Source organism: Schistocerca gregaria, chromosome 3 (assembly GCF_023897955.1).
Source record: "Schistocerca gregaria isolate iqSchGreg1 chromosome 3, iqSchGreg1.2, whole genome shotgun sequence".
NCBI classification, from domain to species: domain Eukaryota; kingdom Metazoa; phylum Arthropoda; class Insecta; order Orthoptera; family Acrididae; genus Schistocerca; species Schistocerca gregaria.
The window spans coordinates 192,737,660-192,764,575 of NC_064922.1; the positions used below are offsets into that span (position 1 = coordinate 192,737,660).

General features: G+C 45.7%; 1 protein-coding gene across 10 annotated transcripts in view; it reads right to left on the reverse strand.

Annotated features, from left to right (window-relative positions):
• Positions 1 to 26,916, reverse strand: part of LOC126356289 (actin-binding LIM protein 1) — a 326,791-nt gene that overhangs the window by 205,183 nt on the left and 94,692 nt on the right. For 2 of the 10 annotated variants that reach the window (XM_050007175.1, XM_050007173.1), the window contains exons 1-2: positions 19,147 to 19,255; positions 11,684 to 11,938 (exon numbers count right to left, since the gene is read on the reverse strand). The exons of 4 other annotated variants lie outside the window; for them this stretch is intronic. In XM_050007175.1, the coding sequence (XP_049863132.1) occupies positions 11,684 to 11,936 (253 nt within the window). In that variant the 5' untranslated portion in view covers positions 11,937 to 11,938; positions 19,147 to 19,255. Of the gene's footprint in view, positions 1 to 11,683; positions 17,815 to 19,146; positions 19,261 to 26,916 lie in introns of those variants that run through there. 4 more of the 10 variants (XM_050007182.1, XM_050007181.1, XM_050007174.1 and 1 more) reach the window with 3 other exon arrangements.

A 26,916-nucleotide genomic window follows, 5' to 3' on the forward strand; every position in this document is an offset into this window, starting at 1 on the left:
AAGCAGTTTTAAAAAGGATGTCGCTAATTTTGTAGTCCGATCTGGTACTTTCGATGGCATATGGTTTCTGTGTTTCATGAAAAACAGTAGACCTGAGGTCGAATGTCCGGCACCACAAGAGACAAATGAATATGTATGTAATTAGAGAAAAATCATCTTTCTCCAGGTTAATGCACTTATTTATAAAGGAACTTTGGCAACGGGAACACTGTGTACTTGGAATTACGAAGTGTCGTATCAGCCACGTTACTCGACGGATTTGGACCCGTCGACTTCAGCCTGGTCTCATACTTAAAGAAATGACTAGAAAATATTTTGACACCAGGGAAGCATTAATGACAGCAGTAGGTGAATTTTTCACCCTTTCCATAATCGCAGTTCAGAGGCGAAATGTACTCACCAAAAAAACTCAGGAAGAAGTCTCATGAACATGACGAAAACTTTATTGTAGAATGAGTCGGTCCTAGTCTTTTAGTCACGAGAGTTACTGGTGTTCAATAACCTTTTGAAGACGATCTCGTTAGAGACAGAAGAGCAGAAACTCCGCTAGGGGAAGTAAATCGACTTTATCTCTTTAGAAAAATGACAGGAAACAAGTGGGTGGACGCATATGCCTTAACAAAGTGTCGCCTCTCCCGGTGAAAGGGAGGGGGCCAGTGAAGGGCACCGTCTCACCATCATCTCCACTGTCTCCTTTTAACCTTATTATTTCGCAACAGGAAATGTACAGCGAGACACAGTTGATCGTGCCGAGTCATATACACACGCATCATCGACCCAAGTGAATACAGACCCCCGCACTGCTATACACAATAACAGGATACTGGAAACTAAAAAACTGATTTGCGTTGTGTGTTCCAGCTGCCAGAGGAAACTGTCACCGCAATCCGAGCTATAGTCGATTGGGTCAACGACGCATTTTGTCAGGTCTTGGTACTTTCAATTTTGCGTACTCTCCTACTGTTAGGCAGTAAAGTGCCAAATATTTCTACAAGGAGGTAGTCTTGGTCAAAACTAAAAAGAACTTCTTATAATGATATTTCCGGAACCAACACATGCTGAGATACGAGCCAATCCTATCTTTCATTCTCATCCGTCTGTTACACAGAAGTCTTGTGTTTCAGAATTCCTATTACAGGCTCCCCGGGGTATATATGGGAAATTTGAATATCGAGTGAAATCCCTTGCTTCATGGTACGCACATACACAATGAGGGCGCTGTCGTCTAGATCTGTTGTACAGGGCAAATGGGATAAACCGGCTCTGTACCGTACGTCACAGAACATGACACTAGGTCTTACGACAGTCTTACGAGTTGCAGCGAACCGCATCCGGCGGGGAGCGAGTTACTATTTCAGACTAGCTTAAAACTTCGTTTGAGCGCATTGAAATACACTGAAGCTCTCCATAACAAATTATCAATTTAAGCACTTCTATGGGCCTCTTTCACTGACTTATTGATTTCCCTTGGGCCCCGGACGTAGCCGAGCGTTCGCAATTACATCTGGCAAGGCCAACTAGTGTTACCTCCCAAGTTTGTAGCGGGGCCGCAGTTCTAGAGGGGTTACTCTGTTATGAATATGACATCACTCATCATTCAGTAGGACCCTAGCAACGGCTGCGAGAAATATTTATGTTGACTGGAGAGTTGACTGTGGAGCTCCATGTAATCGCCGCGCTCTCGACCTTGAAAGAGGACGTTCTTCGTCACGTAGAAGAGAACATGAGTCGAGTAATCGAAACTTTGCCCTTGCCGTTAGCTTCTGCGGGACATATTTCCTCCACTGGGTGCAGATATCAAAGCGGAAGATCTGAAAGCGAACCTATCTTCAAATTTACTTTACATCCAAACAGTAGATTTCCGGACACGTGTTCGTTATCAAAACTTTATCTACTTAGTCTACCCTAAAACCTAGAAACCTGTAACACGAATTGTGAAACGCCTACTTCTACGTAAAACTGGTAGGAATGAGAGAAGAGACTGGGCCACATCTGAACAGGTATTGGTTTCTGTATAGATCACCACAAAACTTTTCTTCTAGTTTTGACCAATAGTACAGCCTGTAGGAATGTGAGACATTTTCTTATGATATTATCTACACTGGAGAAAGAAAGAAACTGGTACACCTGCCTAATACCGTGTAGGACCCTCCGCGAGCACGCAGAAGTACCGCAACACGACACAGCATGGAATCAACTAATGTCTGAAGTAGTGCTGGAGGCAACTGACACTATGAATCCTGCAGGGCTGTCCATAAATCCGTAAGAGTACGAGCCGATGGAGATCTCTTCTGCACAGCACATAGAGAGGCATCCCAGATATGCTCAATAATGTTCGTGTCTGGGAAGTTTGGTCCAACAGAAGTGTTAAAACTCCTAAGAGTTTTCCTGGAGCCACTATGTAGCAATTCGGGACATGGGTGTCGCAGTGTCCTGCTGGAATTGCCCAAGTCCGTCGGAATGCACTATGGACATGAATGGATGCAGGTGATCAGACAGGATGCTTACGAACCTGTCACTTGTCACAGTCGTATCTAGACGTATCAGGGTTCCCACACCAAACGAACTGCACAAGCCCCACACCTTTACAGAGCCTCCAGCATCTTGACCCGTTCCCTGCTGACATGCAGGGTACATGGATTCATGAGGCAGTCTCCATATCCGTATACGTCCATCCACTCGATACAATTTGAAACGAGATTCTTACCACCAGGCAATATGTTTCCAGTCATCAAAAGCCCAATGTCGGTGCTGACGGGCCCAGGCGAGGCGTTAAGCTTTGTGTCGTTCAGTCATCAAGGGTACACGAGTGGGCTTCGGCTCCGAAAGCCCATATCGACTTGTTGATGGCCCAGCACTGAAATCTGCAGCAGTTTGTAGTCCATCAACAAAGGAGGTGGCTTAAAAAACACTCGTTCAACCTATACTTGAGTATTGCTCATCAATGTGGGATCCGTACCTGGTCGGGTTGACAGAGGAGATAGAGAAGATCCAAATAAGAGCGGTGCGTTTAGTCACAGGGTTATTTGGTAACCGTGATAGCGTTACGGAGATGTTAAGCAAGCTCAAGTGGCAGACTCTGCAAGAGAGGCCCTCTGCATCGCGGTGTAGTTTGCTGTCCAGGATTCGAGATCGTGCGCTTCTGGATGAGGTATCGAATATATTGCTTCCCCCTACTTATACCTCCCGAGGAGATCACGAATGTAAAATTAGAGAGATTCGAGCGCGCACGGAGGCTTTCCGGCAGTCTTGCTTCCCGCGAACCATACGCGACTGTAACAAGAAATGGAGGTAATGACAGTGGCACGTTAAGTGCCCTCCGCCACACACCGTTGGGTGGCTTGCGGAGTATAAATGTAGATGTAGTTTGCGGAAGAGTAGCACTTCTGTCACGTTGAGCGATTCTCTTCAGTCTTCGTTGCTCCCATTCTTGCTGGATCTTTTTCCGCCGCAGCGATGTTGGAGATCTGAAGTTTCACCGGATTCCTGATATTTACGGTAAACTCGTGAAATGGCTGTACAGGAAAATTCCCTCTTGACCGCTACGGGGATTGATGACGTCAGATGTTAAGTCACACAGTGCTTAGAGACAATTTCACCGATGCTGGGTCCCATCGCCGGTGCGGCGAATACAGCACCACGTTCTAAGTCACTTAAATCTTCATAACCTGCCATTGTAGCAGTAGTAACCGACCTAACAACTGCGTCAAATACTTCTTGTCATACGAGTATATAGGCGTTGCAGACTTTAGCGCCTTATTATGCCTGTTTACATATCTCTGTATGTGTATACACACGCCTATGCCAGTTTCTTTGGCGCTTCAGTGTACATCACACTTCATAATGACGATACGGTACAAACTGGTTAAGTTAGGCATACAATATTTTAGTTAGCTGAATCATGTTTTTTAGGCGATATTAAAATTTGTGCATCCAAGTACAAGGAAAACAGAAGATAATGAGTATGTCACTCGTCGAAACGTCGCAGTTTGAAGACACCGCCACCCGGCTGGAAGCCCGAGAACTCTTCGCCAGCTGTATACGCCGGGAAAGCATACATTCACAATTGATAATAATGTCACCACACAAGTATCTGCCAATATTACCTGTCCTGGAGACATTGCCACACAGCGGTAGATTTTCTTCCTCCTAGAAAACAGGTGCCAAAGAAACACAGCTTAAGACAAGCGTCGGCAACCTGGCTGCCCGAGCAGTGGCGTAGATATCTTATCTCGCATTTGGGTGTCGCCTGACCGTAACACAGTTTGCAAGCAAGCAAGCGGCAGGCAGACTCTACACGCTTGACTTGCCGACGGCGCCGTCCTTTCAGAACACAGTTTACGGGCGCAGGCAGCTCTCTCCGCCTGACAAGAACGGAGCACGGGCGACCGCAGACCTCAGAACAATGTTTAGCGCAGCTCCAGCTAGCGCCGCGGCGCGCTTTCCCTCCGGCTACGGACGCCGGCCACATCCTGTTGCCAACTCTGCGCGCGGAATTCCGATAAAGAAGCGGCGATAACACACCAACCGACTGGGCAGGTGGCATCGCAAACTCGGCGCACGTTCGGGCGCGGCGGAAAGCGGCCACGGCCCGTGACACGGCGCTCGCCTGTCGCACGGCTGCCCCACATATACGAGCCACGCCAACACTAGACTAGATTAGATTACAGCTTCCGTGCGGTTCTCTACATTCAGGATTATCAACGACTAAACCCATGGGCGCCGCCCACTCACAAATGAGGGCAACTCTTTTTATAAAAACTAACGTTTGCCGATTTCAATAGCACGCACAAACATCAAGGAAACACCCGTACAGTACACCTGGCTTTTAAGGACCCCGATCAAGTTTTCGAAATAAGCCGCCCACCCCCCTCCCTCCCTCATGAGCCCTCATGTCAAGCGCTTCGTAACGACAGTATTATATCACCATATGTGCGGTGTATTTGGGTTGTCCTTGATTTTATTCAAGATTCCATGTGAGGTCGTGTGTCTACCCAACCTGAAATATAACCTCTATCAACGCAACGGCACTAATTACTACGTGTTTTAACGTTAGGTGGACTGATGAGGAATGAGAAGGTTCTGCGCAGAATTGGAGAGGAAAGGTTTACATGAAAAACACTGAAAATAAGAAGGGACAGGGCGAAAAGACATCTGTTACACATAAACAAACGTTTATCTATCTAAGTCCTCCCAATGATGCCACTGCTGTGAAAAATGAGTGTTTCTGAACTGTGAGTGCTCGAGCCTACATTTTGGCTCTGGAGTGCTAAGTCACAAGAAAATGGTCAACCATCTTAGCGGCAAAGTTTATACATCTGGCATGCACCTGGTGGATCCATACGGCTCGCTACGAGTATGTTGGACAAAAAAATTTAAAAAATGAACATACGCTACATAGACTGGAAATAAAAATACTGCGCGGATCAATGGACGTCACAAGGATGCGGCATCTGAAAAACGAACATGCAAGGAGGACGGTGGGGAGTGATAGCAGCAATCAACAGATTATAAGCAACACGCCTTACGTTGTATGGAAGGGGACTGGATCATGGTGTAACGTCCAGCCGACGACGAGGTCGTTGGGGACATAGCTCCATTGGGGGCGGGGTCGCATTCTTTTTATAAGAACAATCCCGGTTACTCCCTTAAGCGATTTAAGGTAACCACGGAAAACCCAAATATTAATGGCCAGGCTGGAATATGAACCTCTTCCTTCCTTAATGCGACCGAGCGAGGTGGCGCAGTGGTTAGACACTGGACTCGCATTCGGGAGGACGACTGCTCAATCCGGCGTTCGGCCATCCTGATTTGGGTTTTCCGTGATTTCCCTAAATCGTTCCAGGCAAATGCCGGGATGGTTCCTCTGAAAGGCCGCGGTCGACTTACTTCCCCGTTCTTCCATAAACCAATGAGACCTATGACCTCGCTGTCTGGTCTCCTTCCCCAAAAAACAACCCAACCCCTTAATGCGAGTGCAATGTCTTATCACCGCGCCACTTTGCTGGGCATAGCGTATATAGTAGAGTGTAAATGTGCAGCAGAAGTACTCAGTTACTCCACAGATTGTGTAATACATTTAGTGATATTCTTACGTGCTTCTGAGTCGAAGTGAACAGTAGCTATTTATCTGTTTTTAGTAGTACTATTTATTCTATTGTAAGATGTTACGTATTTTTCGTTGTACAGATTGATATTTGTTTTGTACTTTCCCGCCGGAGTAGCCGCTAGCGTGCAGTGAATTACTGACAGTGACTGGCTCAATGCTTTCTAGTAGCTTGCGTTTATCTTTCCAAGTTTGGTAGTGCAATTACTCATCTAGATGGATACATCACCGGAAATGGCGATAACCCACCTTCCGTTATGATCCAAGAGGAAGCAGACATCGTGATGGTCCCAAAAAGCGATCGTCAGTGAAGGTCAAGGAAGACATGTAAACAGAACGCTGTGGCGGAAAGCAATCAAGCAGATGGGCCTTGCATCAGTGCGCGACTCACGATAGGAAAGTGATTCCGTTCTTGTGTCCAGACATATACTGCGTGACATTTCGTTGGGGAAAAGGCAAAATATTGACGATATGGCTCGTTTATTAAAACATTGGATTCGCATTCAGGTGCAATAAGGTTCAAATTTCTGTTGATCCATATATAGGTATTCTGTGTGGTCTCTAAATCGCTCACGGGGAATCTCGCTGTTGCACAGTTGAAAAGGGAGCGGCCGATTTTCTTTTATTACATCCCACTGTCTTGAAACAGCCTGTCTACATACCCAGAATTGAGCTTTAAATTACCTCACAAAATGGCTGTCAGCAGATCACACTCACCCCAGACTCGATACTCTATCAATACTGAGTCATGAATGAACTTTATCATTTATCTTCCACTTCCATACGCGCTGTGACAAAGGAAAGTCATGCCGCTAGCTATATCGTTGGCGGAAGACAGAATTCCTGATCAAGCTACAAAAAGCTTGCATAGCCAGGAGAAAAACTGGTAACTACGCGTATACTAAATGGAATAATTACTCTTCCCGACAGGGATGGTGTACGGCCAGTACATTTTCGTATCTTGTTCAATCCGAATTCGTTGTCCGACTCTAATGACATCGCTAAAATCCTCTTGAAAAATGTGGAAAAGCAATAAGAGATGGAGGGAGCGGTGAGGATCAAACTACACAAAAACAAAATCTAGCATTACAGTACTCCAACGAGTTCTTTGAAGCAAAGATGACGGAACTTTAGCTTTTGTCACTGTGTATGCTCCCGCAAGCAACGGCTTTGGCGCCACGGGCGGCGGCTTCTGCAGCTTTTTACGTAAAGTAACAAATGCGACTGATATTTTCGTTTCACTGCACAATCATTTTTATCAAAATTGATCAATGTTATCACTGGTCGTGAAGCCAAGTAAAGAGGAGGAACTTTTCTATTAACATCGTAAGGCTTCGATAACTGCCTTTCAACAAAGGTCTCCATTTTACGTGAATCATTGTGGTAAAATTTGATAATTGAATTGTTTATAAGACTGTTGGCAACGAAAAAATATGAATTACCTCATAACCCATCTCCTTGGCAGTATATTTGACATTTCGAGTATCTTGAAACAAGTTCAGTACCTTTCGTATTCACGAACCTACAGGATTTTTATAACCTTTAAACACACATACTTCGTCTGGAGTTCCTCCCGTGAAGTTCTATATAAGGTACACGTCTACCAATTACGTCACTTGACAGGAAGAGCAGCAGATAAGACCAAGAGAAATATCGGCTCGTTGACAGTCCGCCCCCTTTCCCTCACCAAAAAGTTAGGGAATTCAGTGAGCACTCGGAAAAGTCCTGAAGTCGGCTGTACATGGTTACGTCATGCATCTTAGACGACCCCTCACAAGTCGTAAATGAACTAAAGCCGTTCTGATGACAGCTCTAACTCCGAAGTATACCATCTCTCATGGCGCACTTTGAAGGTATGTAAGATGACTCCCACATGGAAATCCTAGCCTATTAAATAATTCTTAGGCTCCATCCTTCGAGATATCATCTGGGACGCAAATCAATGACGTAATCATTTAAGTATCCAGCCGTCGTATAAGGAGTAGGACGCTTCAAGATTTTTCCAAGTGCTCACTATATCACCTGGCAGTGTTTTGTATTTGAAGGGGTGGCGATGAAGAATGATATAGTATAATTACATTAAAGTACATTAATAATAATAATTATTATTGTCCTTAAGTAGTTGCATTTCATGACGACGATCGTCTGAAATGATGTTATTCCTGCGCTTCTGAGATTCTTTTCCCCTACTTTTCGCCGGCTGCTCAGTTTCCTCAGCAACTGCAGCGGTCCTTTTTTCCTGGGCGACGACCGAGAACCAGTAAATCTTCCTGTCTGGTTTGTTACTCCTTTGGTGTTCAAACGGGTTGGCTGCACTTAGTCGTGTTCCTCAGCCTCGACCTCTCCAGCATTTTTTAACCTGCCGGTTGGCACTACAGCACGCACAGCTCCCAGCTTTAATGGGGCACTCACTCAAGACACGCCGCCACTTTAAGGCGGCACCCAATAAAGGGATAATACCTGCAGATCCCAATAAAGTGACTTTTTCTGCCAACTACAAAAAAAAAATCACTTTACTGGGATCTTTATGTTTTAAAGGGGCTAATTGTGACATTAGTGACTCTTGGCGTTCAGGAAGACCATGGGGGTTTGATGATGATCGTTTGAACGCGTTAATCCACAATAAGAACTCGTGACAAAAAATAAAAACACGTACAGCCGTCCTTAAGATTTTATTTTATTTTTTCGCTACGAGTTTCGACATTTCATTGCGTCATCTTCAGGCTGTTTTGATACGGTACAAGCCTGAAGATGACGCAATGAAGCGTTGAAACTGGTAGCGAAAAAATAAAATAAAATCTTAAGGACGGCAGTAGGTGATTTTATTTTTTGTCACGATAGTAAACGACCGTCGTCCCAGAGACGTCCTGCTATCATCTGATATTTGTATGTAATAAGGAAAGTTCAAATAGCGGGTATATGGGTACCGCATTCCCTAAGCCAAAATCACAAATATCAGCGGCTGGTCACAAGCGCATCTGTCCTCATCAATTGGCTCGTGGACGACACTGACCATTCCTATCCTATATCGTTAATGGTGACGAGAAATAATGTCTTTATGCTACCGTAAGGAAAAAATAGGAATAGCTGAGCCCAAGCAAAAACATCAACTCCCAGTAGAAAGACCTGTGCGGATCCACGAAAGGTAATGTTATGCGTCTGGTGGAACGACGACGCGCGGTGTGCTTCAAATTGCTTCCCCTAGGTGTAACCATCACTGCTGACATTTGCCGTCAACAACTGAGACGTCTTCCATACGCAATCCAACAACGACCACGGTGAAGACTGCGTGAAGCGATGCTACTCCACTATAACGCCTGCCCGCACCCTGTTATATTGACAAGAAAGACTATACAGGAGTTGGGACCGAGCGAGGTCGCGCAGTGGTTAGACACTGGACCCGCATTCCGAAGGACGACGGTTCAATCCCGCGTCCGGCCATCCTGATTTAGGTTTTCCGTGATTTCCCTACATCGCTGCAGGCAAATGCCGGGATGGTTCCTTTCAAAGGGCATGGCCAACTTCCTTCCCCAGCCATCCTAATCCGATGAGACCGATGACCTCGCTGTCTGGTCTCCTTCCCCAAAAACAACCCAACCCAAGAGTTGGGTTGGAACTTATTCCGCAGCCACCTTATTCAACAATTTTTCTATCACAGATTTTCATCTTTTCCGCTGTATCGAACAACCTTCACGAAACTTACTTTCTGGGTGAAAATGCGCTCCGAACATGGCTTGACGAGTTCTTCGCCTCGAAACCACGTGATTTCTACAGTAGCGGAACCAAAAAGTTAGCACAGCATTGGGAGATTGTTGTAAATTATATCTGTTGTGTTTATTAAGCTTATGGAAATCGCAACAAACTAAGGCAACAATCCAATAGCAATTATTATTATTATTATTATTATTATTATTATTATTATGGTATGTTTATAATTTTTACTTATGGACCGTAGGACAGCAACTGAATAAAACAATTTTAGTGCCATGCGCGTTTCGCTTTTATTTTGTGCAAGGCATCATCAGTGGCCTGGAATATGTACATATGCTAGCTACTTAATTTACATTTTTGTCACCGTGCCTATAGGTTATAAACAGTAAACGTAGTAATGTTTTGAACTGTACTTACAGGTTGCGTGGACAATTTTTTACATTTTACGCTCCTGTTGCCTTTCTGTAAGAAATTGTCCACGCAACCTGTAAGTACAGTTCAAAACAATACTACTTAATAGCAAATACCAACCAGCAGAAATGTTAATAACCTATAGGCACGGTGACAAAAATCATCATCATCATCATCATCATCATCATCATCATCATCATCATCATCATCATCATCATCATCATCATCATCATCATCATTGATTAAGCCTTTCAGTGTTCAGTCTGGAGCATAGCCCCCTTATACAATTCCTCCACGATCTCCTCTTCAGTGCTAACATTGGTGTCTCTTCTGATATTAAACCTATTACTTCAAAATCATTCTTAACCGAATCCAGGTACCTTCTCCTTGGTGTGCCCCGACTCCTCCTACCCTCTACTATTGAACCCATGAGTTTCTTGGGTAACCTTGCTTCTCCCATGCGTGTAACATGACCCCACCATCTAAGCCTATTCGCCCTGACTGCTACATCTATAGAGTTCATTCCCAGTTTTTCTTTGATTTCCTCATTGTGGACACCCTCCTGCTATTGTTCCCATCTACTAGTACCTGCAATCATCCTAGCTACTTTCATATCCGTAACCTCAACCTTGTTGATAAGGTAACCTGCATCCACCCAGCTTTCGCTCCCATACAACAAAGTTGGTCGAAAGATTGAACGGTACACAGATAACTTAGTCGTGGCACTGACTTCCTTCTTGCAGAAGAGAGTAGATCGTAGCTGAGCGCTCACTGCATTAGCTTTGCTACACCTCGCTTCCAGTTCTTTCACTATGTTGCCATCCTGTGAGAATATGCATCCTAAGTACTTAAACCGCCCACTTGTTCTAACTTTGTTCCTCTTATTTGGCACTCAATCCGTTTATATTTCTTTCCCACTGACATTACTTTCGTTTTGGAGATGCTAATCTTCATACCATAGACCTTACATTTCTGATCTAGAGCAAAATGCCTCGGACGGTGACCAAAAATGTAAATTAAATAGCTAACATATGTACATATTCCAAGCCACTGATGATGCCTTGCAGAAAATAAAGGCGAAACGCGTATGGCACTAAAATTGTGTTTTACTTAGTTTCTGTCAGACGGTCCGTAAGTAAAAATTATCAATGTACCGTAATATTACACGCGACTGAGGAAGACAGGACTACAAAAGTTGATTATTATTATTATTATTATTATTATTATTATTATTATTATTAAGAAGACAAGTTTGATGTTAGGAGCCGATATGTTGCAGCTAAAGATTCCGAATGATCCCGACACCGAAGAGTCTAATAGCTGATAGACTTTCCCGTTATAGGGTAAGCTTGCGTCCCCGGGCACGCCCGTGAATGGGCCGGGAGGACCGCCGAGGCGTGTACATAAATGTGAGAAGCGAGACGGGGCCGGGGCCGGGGCCGGTCCGGGTCTTACCGCGCTTGACGACCTTCTTGTCGGCGTCGGCGTCCGCCTCCGAGAAGGAGGCGGCCTTGGCGAGGGACCCCTTCTTGCTCTTCTTGGCGGCGGCGGGCTGCAGCGTGGCCGCCTTGGCGTCTGCGGTGGCGGCGGGCAGCGGCGAGGCGCCCCCGGGGGGCAGCGTCGCCGCCTTCCTGCCGTTGCGCTCGCTCAGCAGCAGCTTGGCCGACGCCGAGGGCCCGCCGTCCGGGGCGGCAGGTGTCACCGTCATGGCTGCGCAAGACGCCGCACCGCGGTCAGCCGGGCCGGGCTGCGCTGACCAGAGGTGACTGGACTCTGGGCGAGGGGAAGCGGCCTACGTCGCGCAGCGTCCAGGCAGTCGCGCCGCGGCGGTCTATCTCGCACTGGCGAGCCGCGCCCGAAAGCGGCCGCAGCCACACCGCGATAAGGCGCCAGATAACGCCTTCTTACGAGGAGCTCGCAGGGGCCCGTTAAAGGGTAAATAGTACCCGGCAAAGCGAACTTCAGTGCTACTTCTACAGACATACTCGGCAAGCCACCATCTACGGCGGAGGGTACACCGTACTAATATTATTGATCTTCTATTCCTATTCGCGTGTTCAGCGAGGGGAAAATGCCTGTCTGTGTCCTTATTTCTCTTATTCTCATGACCCCAAGCGCGATACACGATGCTGGGAGCTTAATGACTCTACAGTCTTCATCGTATAGACACTTACGATGACAAAAGTCGTGGGACAGCGACATCCACATATACAGATGCCGATATATCGCGTATACAGGATATAAAAGGGCGGTGCAATGGCGAAGCTGTCATCTGCACTCAGATTATTCTTGTGGAGAGGTTTCCGGCGTGATTATGGCCTTACGACGGGAATTAACACACTTTGAACGCGGAATGGTATCTGGCGCTAGATGCATGGGGATTCAATTTCAGAAATCGTAGGGAATTGAATATTCCGAAATCCACAACGTCAAGAGTGTGACGAGGATATAAAAATTTCAGGCATTACCTCGGAAAACGGACAACACAGAGGCCAACAGCCTTCACTTAACGACCTAGAAGAGCAGTGTTTGCGTAGTTGTCGGTGCTATTAGATAGGCAACACTGCGTGAAATAACCGCAGAAATCGATGTCGGACTACGACGAACGTATCTGTTTGGACAGTGCGGCGAAACTTCGAGTTAATGGCCTGTGGCAGCAGACGACAGACAGCCTTCTGCTAACAGCACGGCTTCACCTGCAGCGCCTCTCCTGGGCTCGTGACAATATTGGCTATACACTAGACAACTAGAAAACTGTGGCCTGGTAAGATGAGTAATTTCAGTTAGTAAGACCTGATGGTACGGGTAGAGTGTAGCGCAGGTCCCGCGAAGCCATGGACACAGTTTGTCAACAAGCCATTGTGTAAGCTGGTGGTGGCTCCACAGCGATGTGGGCTGTGTTTACCTGTAATGCAATGGGTTCTCTGGTCTAACTGGACCAATCATTGACTGGAAACGGTTATATTAGCTACTTGGATAACAACTGCAGCCATTCAGTACGTCATGTTCTCACACAACTATGGAGTGTTTCTGAATCACAATACACTGTGTCACAGAGCCACACTTGTTCGCGATAGGTTCAAAGAAAATTTTGGACAACTGAGTGAATGATTTGGCCACCCAGATCACCCGCCTTGAATCCCATAGAACATTTGTGGGACATAATAGAGAGGTCAGTTCGTGTACAAAATCCTGCAACGGCAACACTTTCGCAATTATGGACGGCTATACACGCAACGTGTCTAAGTGTTTCTGCAGGGGCTTCCAAAGACTGGAGTCCATCCCATACAAAAGTTGCTGCACTACGCCGGGCAAAATGAGTTCCGACACGATAATGGGAAGCATCCCATGACTTGTCAGCTCAGTACTGGTTACCTAAATTTATCCAACAGGGCCTCCTATTTCTTCCAAGCGATTTTATTTCAGGTCCCCGAAGATCTTTGGTATACTTCCGTATGGGCTACATCGATATTAGCAGCGTGTGTCTCAACTCTTTCGACATTTGCAATCATGCCTACTTGATAGGGACACTTTAGAATTTACATCCGCCAGCGGCCTTGCCGCCGTGGTAACATCGGTCCCCGTCAGATCACCCAAGTTAAGCGCTGTCGGGCTGGGCTAGCACTTTGATGGGTGACTTAACGGCTTGCCGAGTGCTGTTGGCAAGCGGGGTGCACTCAGCCCTTGTGAGGCAAGCTGAGGTACTTGATTGAGAAGTAGCGGCTCCGGTCTCGTATACTGACATACGGCCGGGAGAGCGGTCTGCTGATCACATGCCCCTCCATATCCGCACCCGTGACGCCTGTGGGCTGAGGACGACACGCCGGCCGGACGGTACCAGTGGGCCTACCAAGGCCTGTTCGTGCGGAGTTTAGTTTTTAGCGTCTTACGTCAAGTTTTGTTTAAAGATTCACGGCTCTTTCTCAGAACCCTTCAAACGAATCCAAGTCTTCTATTCGCCCTCCCTGACATTGGTTTTACGTGATCGTCCCATTTCAATATTGCCCCTATATACTTAGACCACAAGACGTGCGCTAGATGTTCACAGTTAATCGTGCGGTCAAAGAGAGCTGCAATTTATTCCACACAATTCATATTCTATCCATGTCTTTCTACACTTTACTTGCGATATCGTTCAAGCAGTAGATTCCGCCTTTCTGGATGCCAGAAAGGTGTTCTACACTGTGCAACATTCGAATAATAAACAAGGTACGATCGTATGGATTAGTTTCTCTGATAAGCGATTGGCTCGATGAATTTATGACTAAAAGAATCCAGTACGTTACAATGGAAGGGTAACGACAGAATGTAACGTTCGCAATATTGGTCGCCCCCAGGGAGGCGTAACAGAACCTCTGAATGTTCTCAATACCTGCCAATAGGGTCAGCAGCAGACTAAGATTGCTCATCATCGATGGTTTTAATGTTTGTATTTGAAGATACAGACACTGTAGAAATACAATGTTCTTCGGACATTCATGTAAGTCGAAACGAAGTGACAGTGTCACTGAAAATTACAGCTGTGATAATTATTACCAAATGAATTTGAAATTTGCGAATCTATACGGACGTTGGCTGTTCGAGATACATGAGTTTGTGGCGTGCCGCGATTTGAGCGCTGATTTCCCGCTTATAGCGAGCGGTCACTTTGACCACTTTGGCCACGTGAGCACGCTTCCAGGACAAATTCAAACTTCCATATGTAGCAGCTCTCTCTAAGATCTGATTACGGCAATCGTGGGGAGCATCTGCAGCACGTCACGCCGTCTAAATATTTCAACGTAAAATGAGAAAAGCTACGAAATAAGACGAACATGGGATCCCGTAGTATGGAAGGCGAATGGAAGTGCTGGGAAAGAACAACACGTCTGTAAAAGAAATAGCATACAAGACGGGCGTGTCACCAGTTCCAGGAGTATTACCTTTGAAGTCCGTAAGTAGGCATCACTTCAGATACAGAATGAAATCAAAGATGCGCTGCTGAGATGGTAGGTACGTCCATACGAAAGTGTAACAGACATGGTTGGGGGAACTTAATTGGGATTTTTTGGAGGAAAGACGACGCTGCACTCGCGAAAAGCCTGTTGGATACATTCAGATAACAAATTTTCCAGGAAAACTGTGCAAAGTTTGCTGCCACCATCGCATATCTCGTGTACGGATTATGAGAATAAGATACCGCAGATTACGACAGGTACAGAAGCAATTTAGTCATTCGTCCTTCGCTCGTTAATCAACGGAATAGGATAAAACATAATAAGCCTACTGGTAGGAAATACCCTTCGGTACGTACTGCACATTAGCTTGCGAAGTACGTACATAAATGATGAAGTAGAAAGAGACAGACAGCTACAGCGTACCATCTGGTGTTCATACATGTGAAGCCATCGCACACTGTCATATTGCCATTATGAATTCTCAGTGCCATTCGTGTGATTCCACGTCTAAATAAACCGCTGGCAGGCTGCAGATACTCCACTTTCTTCGGAAAATCTGCAGCAGTAGGTCCTCTAGGCAACTACGTAGTGTTCTTCAGAGGTAACAGACTTAATGTGCCACCTTTGAAGACCGAATCTCGTGGGTGGTACACTGGTGCAATTCTCATTTGAACAGGGAAAACATTAAAAATTATCTCCATTTTGCAGACCAGTTTCGGTGCATTATAGCTTCGTTTTCATTCAACACAATTAATCTGCGGTTGCACAAGTCGTGAACCTGAAGTCTTATTTGCCGGTTTTTCAAGGCCGTATGTATTCCTTTTTGTGAAAGTCGGTGGACAGTGCTAAAGTCTAACGTACGTGTAGTACTTTTACAACACAAACGAACTGTTTGCGTTAAAACTGCAACTCTCATGCTCTTACAGGGCATTACACCAATTAATGGAATCATCAACTCAAAGGTGGTCACGTCTCTCGTCTTCCTCTTATTTATCGATTAGGTCTTCCAGTTAGATATGGAATCGCCAGAGTTAAGCGAACAATCTAAATTTTTCGCGTAAACAAAGCATTTTAAAGAATGAGACTTACTTTGTGTGCAACAAAATCCGTAGTGCCTAACTAGAGAGGACTTGGGGAGAGGGCAAGGTTGTGTGTGGGTCTTAACATCTGTTATAGAACGCTTACTCACCGCCGCACGTAAGCACAACACTGAAGGCTGAAGGAGCAGTAAACGATCACGCTTCATACTGGTCGACAATGCCGACAGAGGTGCCGGGCGCAGGTAGAACTAACGTCATCTCGTGACTAGGCACTACTACCTGCGAAGTCCTGTCCAACGTTCGCTATAATTACGTAGAACCGGAGTGGGAGGGGGCGGCAAAAAACGTCTTCATACTTTGCAAATGGGCGCGGCAGCTTTACATTAACGTTACTAAATTTAAAGACTGCGAGGAGGAGAGTGGAGAGAGAGTGACAGTGTTAAAGGAGAATACCAAGTGCCACGCTTGCGAGTCTTTAGCTTAAAAGGTCGAGATGACATGTCAATTACGGAAGAGGGGCAGGATACTGACCGGAATGGGTTTCGAGTGTGTGTACTCCATAGAAGACAAAAACCATGTGCCCACAGATAGTATTCGAGAGGAGAAATGCGTTAAACATTAATTTTTGTGATAACATTAACAGCAGTTTGCGGCTACTGTGGTACAAAAGAAAAATAATGGCAGAGAACATTACAGGTTCATGGGAATGTGAGCACTGGATTTCTGGTGGCCAGTTATTTATTTAGATGATGCTTGGATTCGTGTAATTAACTGATAAAAACGCAGAAACGTGAAAAATTGAAAGGATTTTCACAAATACCAGTCCATCAACATTTCAGTGTTGCTAGTCTTTTAGATAAAAAAAATCAATCCAGTTTCTACGCTTGTGTCAATGTGACAGGCCAGTAGAAATAAACAACAATATGGACTTTTTATTTTGCTGGTAAAATAAAGACCACGACATCAAAAGGTAAAGAGCCAGTACGAAGGAAAATAGTGATTGAAGATCATATCAAGGAGCAAGCACGGTAATTTAAATCTGTGGTATGTTGTACCATACTTAAATACATACAGCTTTACAAAACATAGATCAAGACTGGAAGTATAGATGAAAGCGTTGACACGAAATTCCGAACAAAAGATTCAGCGAGAGATGCACACGTTTTGTAAACGCACTGACTTTACAGTTCTTATGTCTGGAAGTTAAAGAGTACAAAACTGAGATGTCGGGGCTGATACTAGGAATGTGAAACGATTAAGAGACACATTTGAGGATACTGTTTTGTACAAATGAAGGTGAGAAACTTGAGGAACCTTTCTTGGCGACTTCTCCCACTGTTGAGAGGTGAAGGCTAGGTTAAAGCGGAACTGAAAATTTGCCTGCCCCGACCCGGATTCGATCCCGCGACTTCTGTGTTTCTAGACACGCTCTTTAGCACTGACCACAGGACCGACTTAGATGTAGTGTTGCTATTTATGCCGAAAATTGAGTGGACTTTTAAGAGTAGAGGAGATTCTCCGCAAAATCGGCAAGGAAGGGACTATGTAGCCACCAAGGACTAGAAGGTGGGAAAGGATGATCGGATACGTGTTACGACGTCAGGGAATAACTTTCACGTAGGTAAGGCGTCGAAGAGCGCAAACAATGTGAGCCAGGGCCTATATTTGAATATATTCCATAAATAACTGATCACGTTGCGTGTATGTCACACTCTTAGATGAAGACATTGGCACAGGAGAGGAAATCCTGGCGAGTCACGCCAACCAAACAGGAGAGAGAGGGACTGTGTGTGTGTGTGTGTGTGTGTGTGTGTGTGTGTGTGTGTGTGTGTGTGTGTGAGAGAGAGAGAGAGAGAGAGAGAGAGAGAGAGAGAGAGAGAGAGACCAGCAAAACAAAACAAAACAAGAGAAGAGAAGATATTCTCAAGGAGTGCAAAAGTTGCTACGCCATACAGGTAGGTTTGTAACAGCAGTCATGAAGCGTGTCTTCAAAGGGCTAAGGGATATAAGAGTACCGCGAAAGTAGCCACCGGAATGGGCTTTGTTGTAGCCCAGTTGACGGAGACACCTGGCGGCTATGTGTACCCAGTTGTAGGAATATCGGACCGTACGCTGTTACTATCTCAGTCTCTTTCTAGGGCGTAAACACTGCGGTGCCTACACACTCGCCAGTGTTTTCGACACACACGGGCTATAAAAGAACCTGCTGAATTATCGTATACCATAGGCGTTTTAAAATTCAGTCATGTGATGCGAACGACAGAAAGATTCCATTGTCCGACTGGCAGACAATGTGCTGGGAGCGGGATTGGGAAAGAGCCGGCGCCGACCTGGCGGACGTGCGAAGCGGTCTGACGTGGGCGACTGTTCTCAGGGGGCGGCTTGCGGAAGCGGGCAGCTCCGGGCCGGCCGGTCTGCTTTCCCTCCGCAAGCCGTCCACTTTCACTGGCGGCGGAAGCGCACCCCCATGACAGGTCGTTCCTGCCACGTCACAAACCGAGCATAGGCGCGGCCGAGCCAAGCAGCGGTGGTAATGATGGTAGGAGCGCCACCAGCCGACTGACAATTCGTAAAAAGCCGCAGAGCGTTCTTGCCGCGCGAGCAGGGGCCCAGCGTAGGGCGCACCCAACCGAACTGCACGAACCATAGCGCGGCAGCGTGGAGTGGCGTTGCGTAACGGTGAGGCAACGGCTAAAGATAGCCCCGGCGGCCACACGGTGAAGCACCTTCCTTCGGCTCGTCAGACACGCCGAGAAATGGCACTGTGTGCTCCGGCCTGACAGCTCCCCCGGGGAGCGGTGCGACGCGAACTTGGGCGCGGCGCCCGCTACGCTACGCTCGGCTGGGCTTCCGGTCAGGTGAAGCCTAAAACAAGGGCGAGACGGGCCAACCGTTCCGCGTCACCTCTGGTCGGGCAGCTAGTTCGTGTAGCGAAACCCACCTGCTGTGGTGCGGTGCGATGCGACGTGGTGTGCGCAGCGGGCGGGGCACAACCGACGCGACGCGGCACGACTCGACTGATCGACTCGACACTCCGAGAGGTCTCGGGCGACTGACGGCTAGCGGCAGCCCTACAGATGCCGCCGCATAGCCGGCTGGCTGGCTCTCCCCTCCCTTCCAGTCCGGGGGGCAGGCCGACCCAACGACAAGGCACGGAGGACGCGTCGCGCACCGGACACGCTACACCTGCGGGCGTTCACTCGCACTCGCCAGCTGCGTCTGCACTACGCTATCCGTCTGACGACTGAACCGAGGCTCAACACGAGCTACTGCACAGACATAGGAGTAAATAGGCGCAAACACCTATACTAACACGGTCCACAGTTGTCATCTCAGCCAGTTCCCGACTGCAGGTGGAACGGGAATTTGTTCGGCCTCAAGATGACAACCTGGTATCGCCGACTCCTCCAAATTGGATGGTGGTCGGGAACGACTACGCTGTTTTAGAGCCGAGAAAAATCCTCCATGACTGCCGGTGTTTTCCCAATAATCATGACAAAGTTAAGTTCTGAAGCAGCCCTTTACAGAAATGATATAAGCAGGAAGGGGGGAAAGGCCATGTGACCTCTGAGATACAGGTTGTTTTTTCCTGATTGTATTTCAGAAGTGCGGGGTGGGGTTGTGTGCTGCTGGGAGGAGGAGGATCAGGAGGGAGGGAGGGAGGAGAAGGGGGGCGAGAGGGGGGCGGTAGTGATGCGTCGTGATCACCTGAGTTATTTACGGGAGTGTGGAAATCGAGAGATTCGGAAAACGCGTTTCCCTTGCACGATGGTGGATTTCGGGTTGAACTTGCAGCTGCTTTACAGAGGAGTGTTTCGCGTGCAAGTACGGGGTGTCCAAAAAGTCTCTCCGCAGTGCCGTACGATTGTTAGCCGGGCGTGCCGTATGATTGGGTTACTTCCCTTCAAGTGGGAGACACTTTCAGCATTTAATGTGAACATTTATATGTAAATGAATATTCAATAAAATAATAACTTTTATTTTACTCGGTTTCATTTCGGTATATTCACTGCGGCATACGGCATGCGCGGCTAAAAATCACACAGCATTGCGGAGAGACTTTTTGAACACCCCGTATTTCAGTAGGCGCACCCGTTCCATCAGATCGCAAAACCTGTAACTAGATAGACAGTGGCGAGGTTTTATTGAAACACATCAGTTGCATCTGTTTTCGCGAAACCTGTGTCATTTGTGGGACATTTCCATCTACATCGCTACTCTGTAAATCACACTTAAGTGCCTGGCAGAGGGTTTATCGAACCACCTTCATAATAATTACGTTATTTCACTCTAGAACAGCGCACGGAAAAAACTAACACCAACATCTTTCCGTGCGAGCTCTCATTTCCCCTATTTTACTATGATGATCGTTGCCCCCTATGTAGGTCGGCGTCAACAAAATTTTTCGCATTAGGAGGAGAAGGGTTGAGATTCATATTTCGTGAGAAGATCCCGCCAGAACGAGAAACACCTTTGTTTTAATGACGTTCACCCCAAATCCTGTATCATGTACATGACGCTCTCTCCACTATTTCTCGATAACACAGAACGTTCTGCCTTTCTTTGGGCTTTCACGATGTACTCCATTAATCCCATCTGGTAAGGATCCCAACCGCACAGCAGAACTCCAAAAGAGGACAGACAAGTGTAGTGTAGGTAGTCCCTTTATTATATTTGTTGCATCTCCTAATTATTCTGCCAATAAAACGCAGTCTTTAGCTCTCCTTCCCCAAAACGTTTTCTATGTGTTTGTTTTCAATTTAAGTTCTTCGCAATTGCAATTCCTACGTATTTTTAGTTGAATTTTCGGCCTTTAGATTTGATTGATTTAGGGCGCAACAGAAGTCTAAAGGATTCATTGCAGTATTCATGTGGAGGACCTCACACTTCTCGGTTATTTACAGTCAACTGCCAATTTTCGCACCATGCATATACATTTCCTGAATCGTTTTGCAATTGGTTTTGATCTTCTGACAACTTTACTGGACGATAAACATTTTACTCGATAAATCTTCGTCAGTTACTACACACTGTGACTTCTCTGACAGGAAATCACGAACCCAGTCTTATAATTCAGACGAAATTCCCTAAGAACGCAATTTGATTACAATACGTTTCTGAGGTACTGTAGCCAAAAGTCTTTCCTTTACTCACACACCTCTACCTTTTTTGTGGTGGTGGTTTTGACTATCAGCTGGAGTTGTTAGGCGTCAACTGGTAGCGGTGTATGAGCTGTTAACGGTGTACATACTCTAGTCCGGCGGTCGGATTTTGGTGTCTTTGTGTGAACTGTTGCGATTCCTGCAGGGCTTTCATAATTGATATCACATTACTGAGAGTTTTACGCTGTCTCGCGGCTTAAAGTAAGGCTGACGGCCCGTATTTCGGTTGATTTGAGTGGCGCTGAGTAGAGAATTAGTCCGGGTCCGCCTAACAAATGTTTCCAATTTGAATCGGAAAAGCAGCACACAGCACGTCGCCAAGAGTGCATCAATGGTTGGCGCGACAGCCAGAAGGATTTGGTCCGACGCTGCGTTAATTCCGACGTGCAGACGAAACGAGCATTTCACGCAAACATAGTAAACATTCACAACCTGTAATGTAGGTTTTTGAAAAAATTGTCACCATGTTGCGAGATTTTTCCGGTCAAGGATTCTCTCTTAAAGAGTTCATTTCACTGCTGCCCGCGGTTTCTTCTTCTTCCCTTGTCGCCTTCCAGACGATATACAGTGAATTAAAATGACTTCTTTAAATGATTTTGCGATGTTGTTCCAACTGCTGCAAACTAATATTCTAACAAATAAATATTTGCAGTTTGTATTACCACTATTATATGCAGTTAGCATTATAAAATAGGAGCAAAGATGTATATGACAATTAACGATTCTTCTGTAAAATCCTTGGAAAATGGTCTGAGGTCGAAATTGTAGAATCCTATATCACGAAATAAATAAATTTTTAGCAGAAGGCATCACAAAATCATTTTAAAAATTCATCACAGCTGCGGACCCTATTGCAATGAAGATTATAAAATGGCTTCACTTTTTTTTTTTTTTTTTTTTTACGGGGATTGTTAATGAGAAGACAGATATTAGCACAGTTTTCTGACATGGCGCCAATATGCCATATTGTCCATTATATCGTAAAGAGGAAATAAATTAGAGATAATTACTATCTATACAACAGTTTGTTCCGTGTTTGTTTTTAACTAATAATTCATGGAGTTAGCTGTTGCTGCGTCCCTTGTCTATGGAGTCATGCTCAAAAAATTTAGCTATATCAGATGCAGGTAGAAGAAGGAAAACAGACAGCGGGGCAACTAATACCAGAGACCGTAAAGTAACAAGCAGTTTGTATAGGCAGCGATCCAAAGAGGGTCACATAAAACTGCACACGGTGTGCAGAACTTAGGAGCGAACATAACTTTCCCGTTATCAGACAAGTCCTTCCCCTCGTAGAGGCCTTCAACGTACTCTTTCCACCTCTCCTCTGCATTTAACAGTGGAATTCCCATTGGACTCTTAATGTTACAGCACTTGCTCATAACTTCACGGAATGTTGTTTAGCCTTTTCTGCATGTTCGTCAGTCCTTCCGAATCATTTCTTTTTCGATTACTTCATATTTTTCATGTAGCCATTTTGTCTTAGCTTCCCAGCACATCCTATTTATTTCAATCCTAAGAACTTGTATTTCTGTATTCTTGAATTTCCGTGAGCATTTTTGTACTTTCTTCTTTCATCGATCAAATGAAATATTTCTTTTGTTGCGCACGGTTTCTTCTTTCCTGCTTTTGTCATTGCCGTCTTTAGATCTGTCCATTCCTCTTCAACCGAACCGCATACTGAGCTATTCATTACTGGAGTATCTGTAGCCTCAAAAATCTTCAAGCGCATCTCTTCATTCCTTAGTGCCCCAGTATCCCACTTCTTTCCACCTAGATTCTTCCATACTAGCCTCTTCAACTTCAGCCTATTCTTCATCATTACTAAATTGTGATCTGAATCTATATCTGCTCCCGCGCACGCCGTTCACTCCACTATCTGATTTCAGAATCTCTGCCTGACCCCGAGTTAAACCAGCTGGAGTCTTCTCCTATCTCCCGACCTTTTCCAGGTATACATCCTCCTGTTGTAAGTGTTGAACAAAGTATTCATTATTACTTGCTGAAATTTGTTGCAGAACCCTATTAGTCTTTCTCCCCTGCCATTTCTACTACCAAACCCTTATCCTTCCGCAATCCTTTCTCCTATTCCTTCCCGTATAGCTGCATTCTAGTCCTCCATGGATATTGGATTATCATCTCCCTTTACTTACCTAATTACCAGTTCAATATCTTCATACATTTTCTTCATTTTCTCTTCTGCTTGTGACGTTGGGAGGTATACCTGACCAATTCTTATTGGCGGTGGTTTGCTGTTGATTCTGATGCGAACAACCTTATCACTGAATTGTTCACGGTAATTCACTCTCTACTCCACCTTCTCTGTTCATAATTAATTCTATTCCTGTTGTTCCAATTCTGCTGCTGCTTATACTGCCATTTACTCCTCTGACAAGATATCCTTGACTGCTTTCCATTTCGCTTCACAGACTCCCACTATACCTAGAATAAGCCTTTGAATTTATCTTTCCAGATTTTCTCCTTTTCCTATTACGTTCAAATCTCTGACATTTGAAGCTCCGACTCTTAGAACGTTATCCTGTCGTTGGTTATTCCATTTTTTTCTCCTGGTCACCTACCCTTAGCAGACCCTTTCTGGAGATCCAAAACGGGGGCTAGTCCAGAATCTTTGCCTTCCGCATCCTCATGCTGTTGGTCATTGCCGATTCTTCCGCCTGTTTGGGGCAGTTTCCCACAACTAGGACAAGAGTGTGTCCTGAAACTATGTCCCCTCCTCCGTCCTCTTTGACAAGGCCGTTCGCAGAAAGAGGGTGAGTTCTTGTGCGGAAGTCTTCGGCGCCGGCCGAAGTGGCCGTGCGGTTCTAGGCGCTGCAGTCTGCAACCGCGAGACCACTACGGTCGCAGGTTCGAATCCTGCCTCGGGCATGGATGTGTGTGATGTCTTTAGGTTATTTACCTTTAACTAGTTCTAAGTTCCAGAGGACTAATGACCTCAGCAGTTGAGTCCCATAGTGCTCAGAGCCATTTGAACCATTTTTTGAAGTCTTCGGCCGCCATTGCTGATGGTTTTTATTAAAAGTTTAAGCAGTGGCCAAGTTCGAACCCGCGACCTAGGATATTTTGATTAATAGTCAAAGACGCTACCACTAGACGATGTAAGGAGTACTGTGTCACAATAACGCTGACCAGTGAGCGTACTTTGTTCAAAGACGCCCGTCTAACATTGCGTGTCTGCATACCGTAACAACCGGACCACCAAATCCACCATGTTTGGCTACGTTTCTTGGGCATCTCTTGCCGTGAGGGTACGTCTATTATCACTACACAATCTGCTCTCATCTGAAAAATGCGCGCGGCCCCACTCTTCCTTGGTACGGTCCTTTTGCTCCTGGCACCATCGGAAATCTTTGAACACGGTACCGTTGTTGTGACACACTACTACTTCCCCACGTGCGTCTCTTCAGGTGTACATTCGCCCCACCTTATTTTTATGGATGACAATGCGCGACTGCACCGAACTGCGGAGGTGGGGGAGCTCTTGGAACCACAGGCCATTCTTCGAACGGACTGGCCTCAGACTTAAATCTCATAGAGCACGTTGAGGACAAGTGTAGTAGCACTTCCATATACACCAATCCCTAACCAAAAGTTGTCATCAACCACGCTGGTGGTGGAATTGAATGCCCTACCACGAAGTCATAACCAACCCTGTGTACAGCAAGCGAGAACGTTGCAGAGTATGCACTGGTTATCACACACCCGTTAAGAACCATGTACCGCATTTGATAATGTACAGGGAACAATCCCGAATCGCGGTGTAATTATTATCTTGGAATAAAAGTATCATTTCAGTCCGTCTCATTGCATATTTCTTTAAGTTACTTTCTGTTCTATATTGTAGCTGTTCTATGTACGGTCCAAAGTTTCATCAAGCTATGTTACCTAGCAGTGACATGTCATGCGAAAATTACTTTCGTCCTTAAGTTTTGTGCACCAGGGTAGCTGTAGAACGAACAGGTTCCGCGCTGAGATGCTTTTGAACAATCCCGAGGAAATGAAATTCACCCACGAATGACGTGGCTTACAGAAAACCCATTCCATCAGTTATTGTGTAAGACAACGGCAGACTTAAAAGTGAGCGGCGTGTTTCCTCACGTGTTCGTTTGCTGAGGGCAACAGTATTTCCGAGAAGTTTCCTGTTGAAATTCTGAGAACGCATTTTCCTAGAAGACTTGAGCTAATATATTACTTCCTTCGAAGTATAACTGACAAAATGGTTATGATGGTAACAACATAAAAAATCTAGCTCAAATAGAGACTCACCGATTGTCACTCTTCCCGTGCACCATTCAGGAGATGTGTCCGAAGTACCCCTCCCCCCCCCCCCCCTTTCCCCGAAAAACACTGTAAGGTGACTTGAGGACGTAGAGACTGTTCCGAGGGGACGGTTCTGCTTAGGACGCTACTGGTTATTATTTGTCACATACACTTTGTACGCGATACGCCGTCTAAAATAAGCACAGGTTCAGTGAAATTCAAAGAGCTCGATCACGTGACGCACGAATTCTCACTAATCTTCAAGCCTTATCAACATTCAGACTCATACTACCTGAATATCTGGAAAGTGTCCTGCACTGTACAACACTGTCGACGTACAACCAAGATGCAAACACAGAGTGTCAACATGTGACACGAATGGAAACGAGCGCAGCCAAGTGACTACGTACATAAAATCAGTTTAACTGCAGTCACACTCAGCGTTAATAGATTTCGAATACATTTAGTCGCGAGAGTTCCAGGCTTCGTATATTTCCGCTAACACATCGTCATCGTAACATAGAGGCAATTTACGACAAGCAGCGCAGTGTATCACAGCCAACGGAGGAGCTGCCTTCGACTCTGCGATACAGATAGCAGGATTTGCGGTACTAAATTATTCCAGTTAACCTCGCAAGTCAGACAGGAGATAAGCAGAAATGTCAGGGCCACAAATATACTGAATTAAGAGAGTGATGTCAGAAAGTGGAGCTGTCCAACATGGACCAGTTGTGCAAATCCGAATATGATGGTTTGGTTTTCATTATTCGATAGATCAGCTTCAATGTGCTACAACATCCCCCGCCCGCCCGAGCACACACACACACAACACACACACACACACACACACACACACACACACACACACACACACACACACACACACACACCAGATCTCTCAAAATACACTCGAAAGTCGGCAACACACACCAAATCATAGCATCAAAACAAGTGTTCAGTTCCCAGTGCTGTGAAGTGTGGTAAAGAAAAACCCAAATGGCAATTACAAGAAGAAGAACAGCGCCAAAAATGGAACTAAAGCACAAAATGTAGAAAATTATCCACGGAGCTTGTAGGTAGAATTTAAAATATTACTACGCCATAGAAAACCCAATTACGAGAACTGTTTATAACCTATACATACACTCAAGTACCAAAGAAGTTAATATAGGCATGCGTATCCAAATACAGACATAAGTAAACAGGCAGAACACAGCGCTGCGTTCGGCAACGCCTATATAAGACAACAACTGTCTGCCGCAATTGTTAGA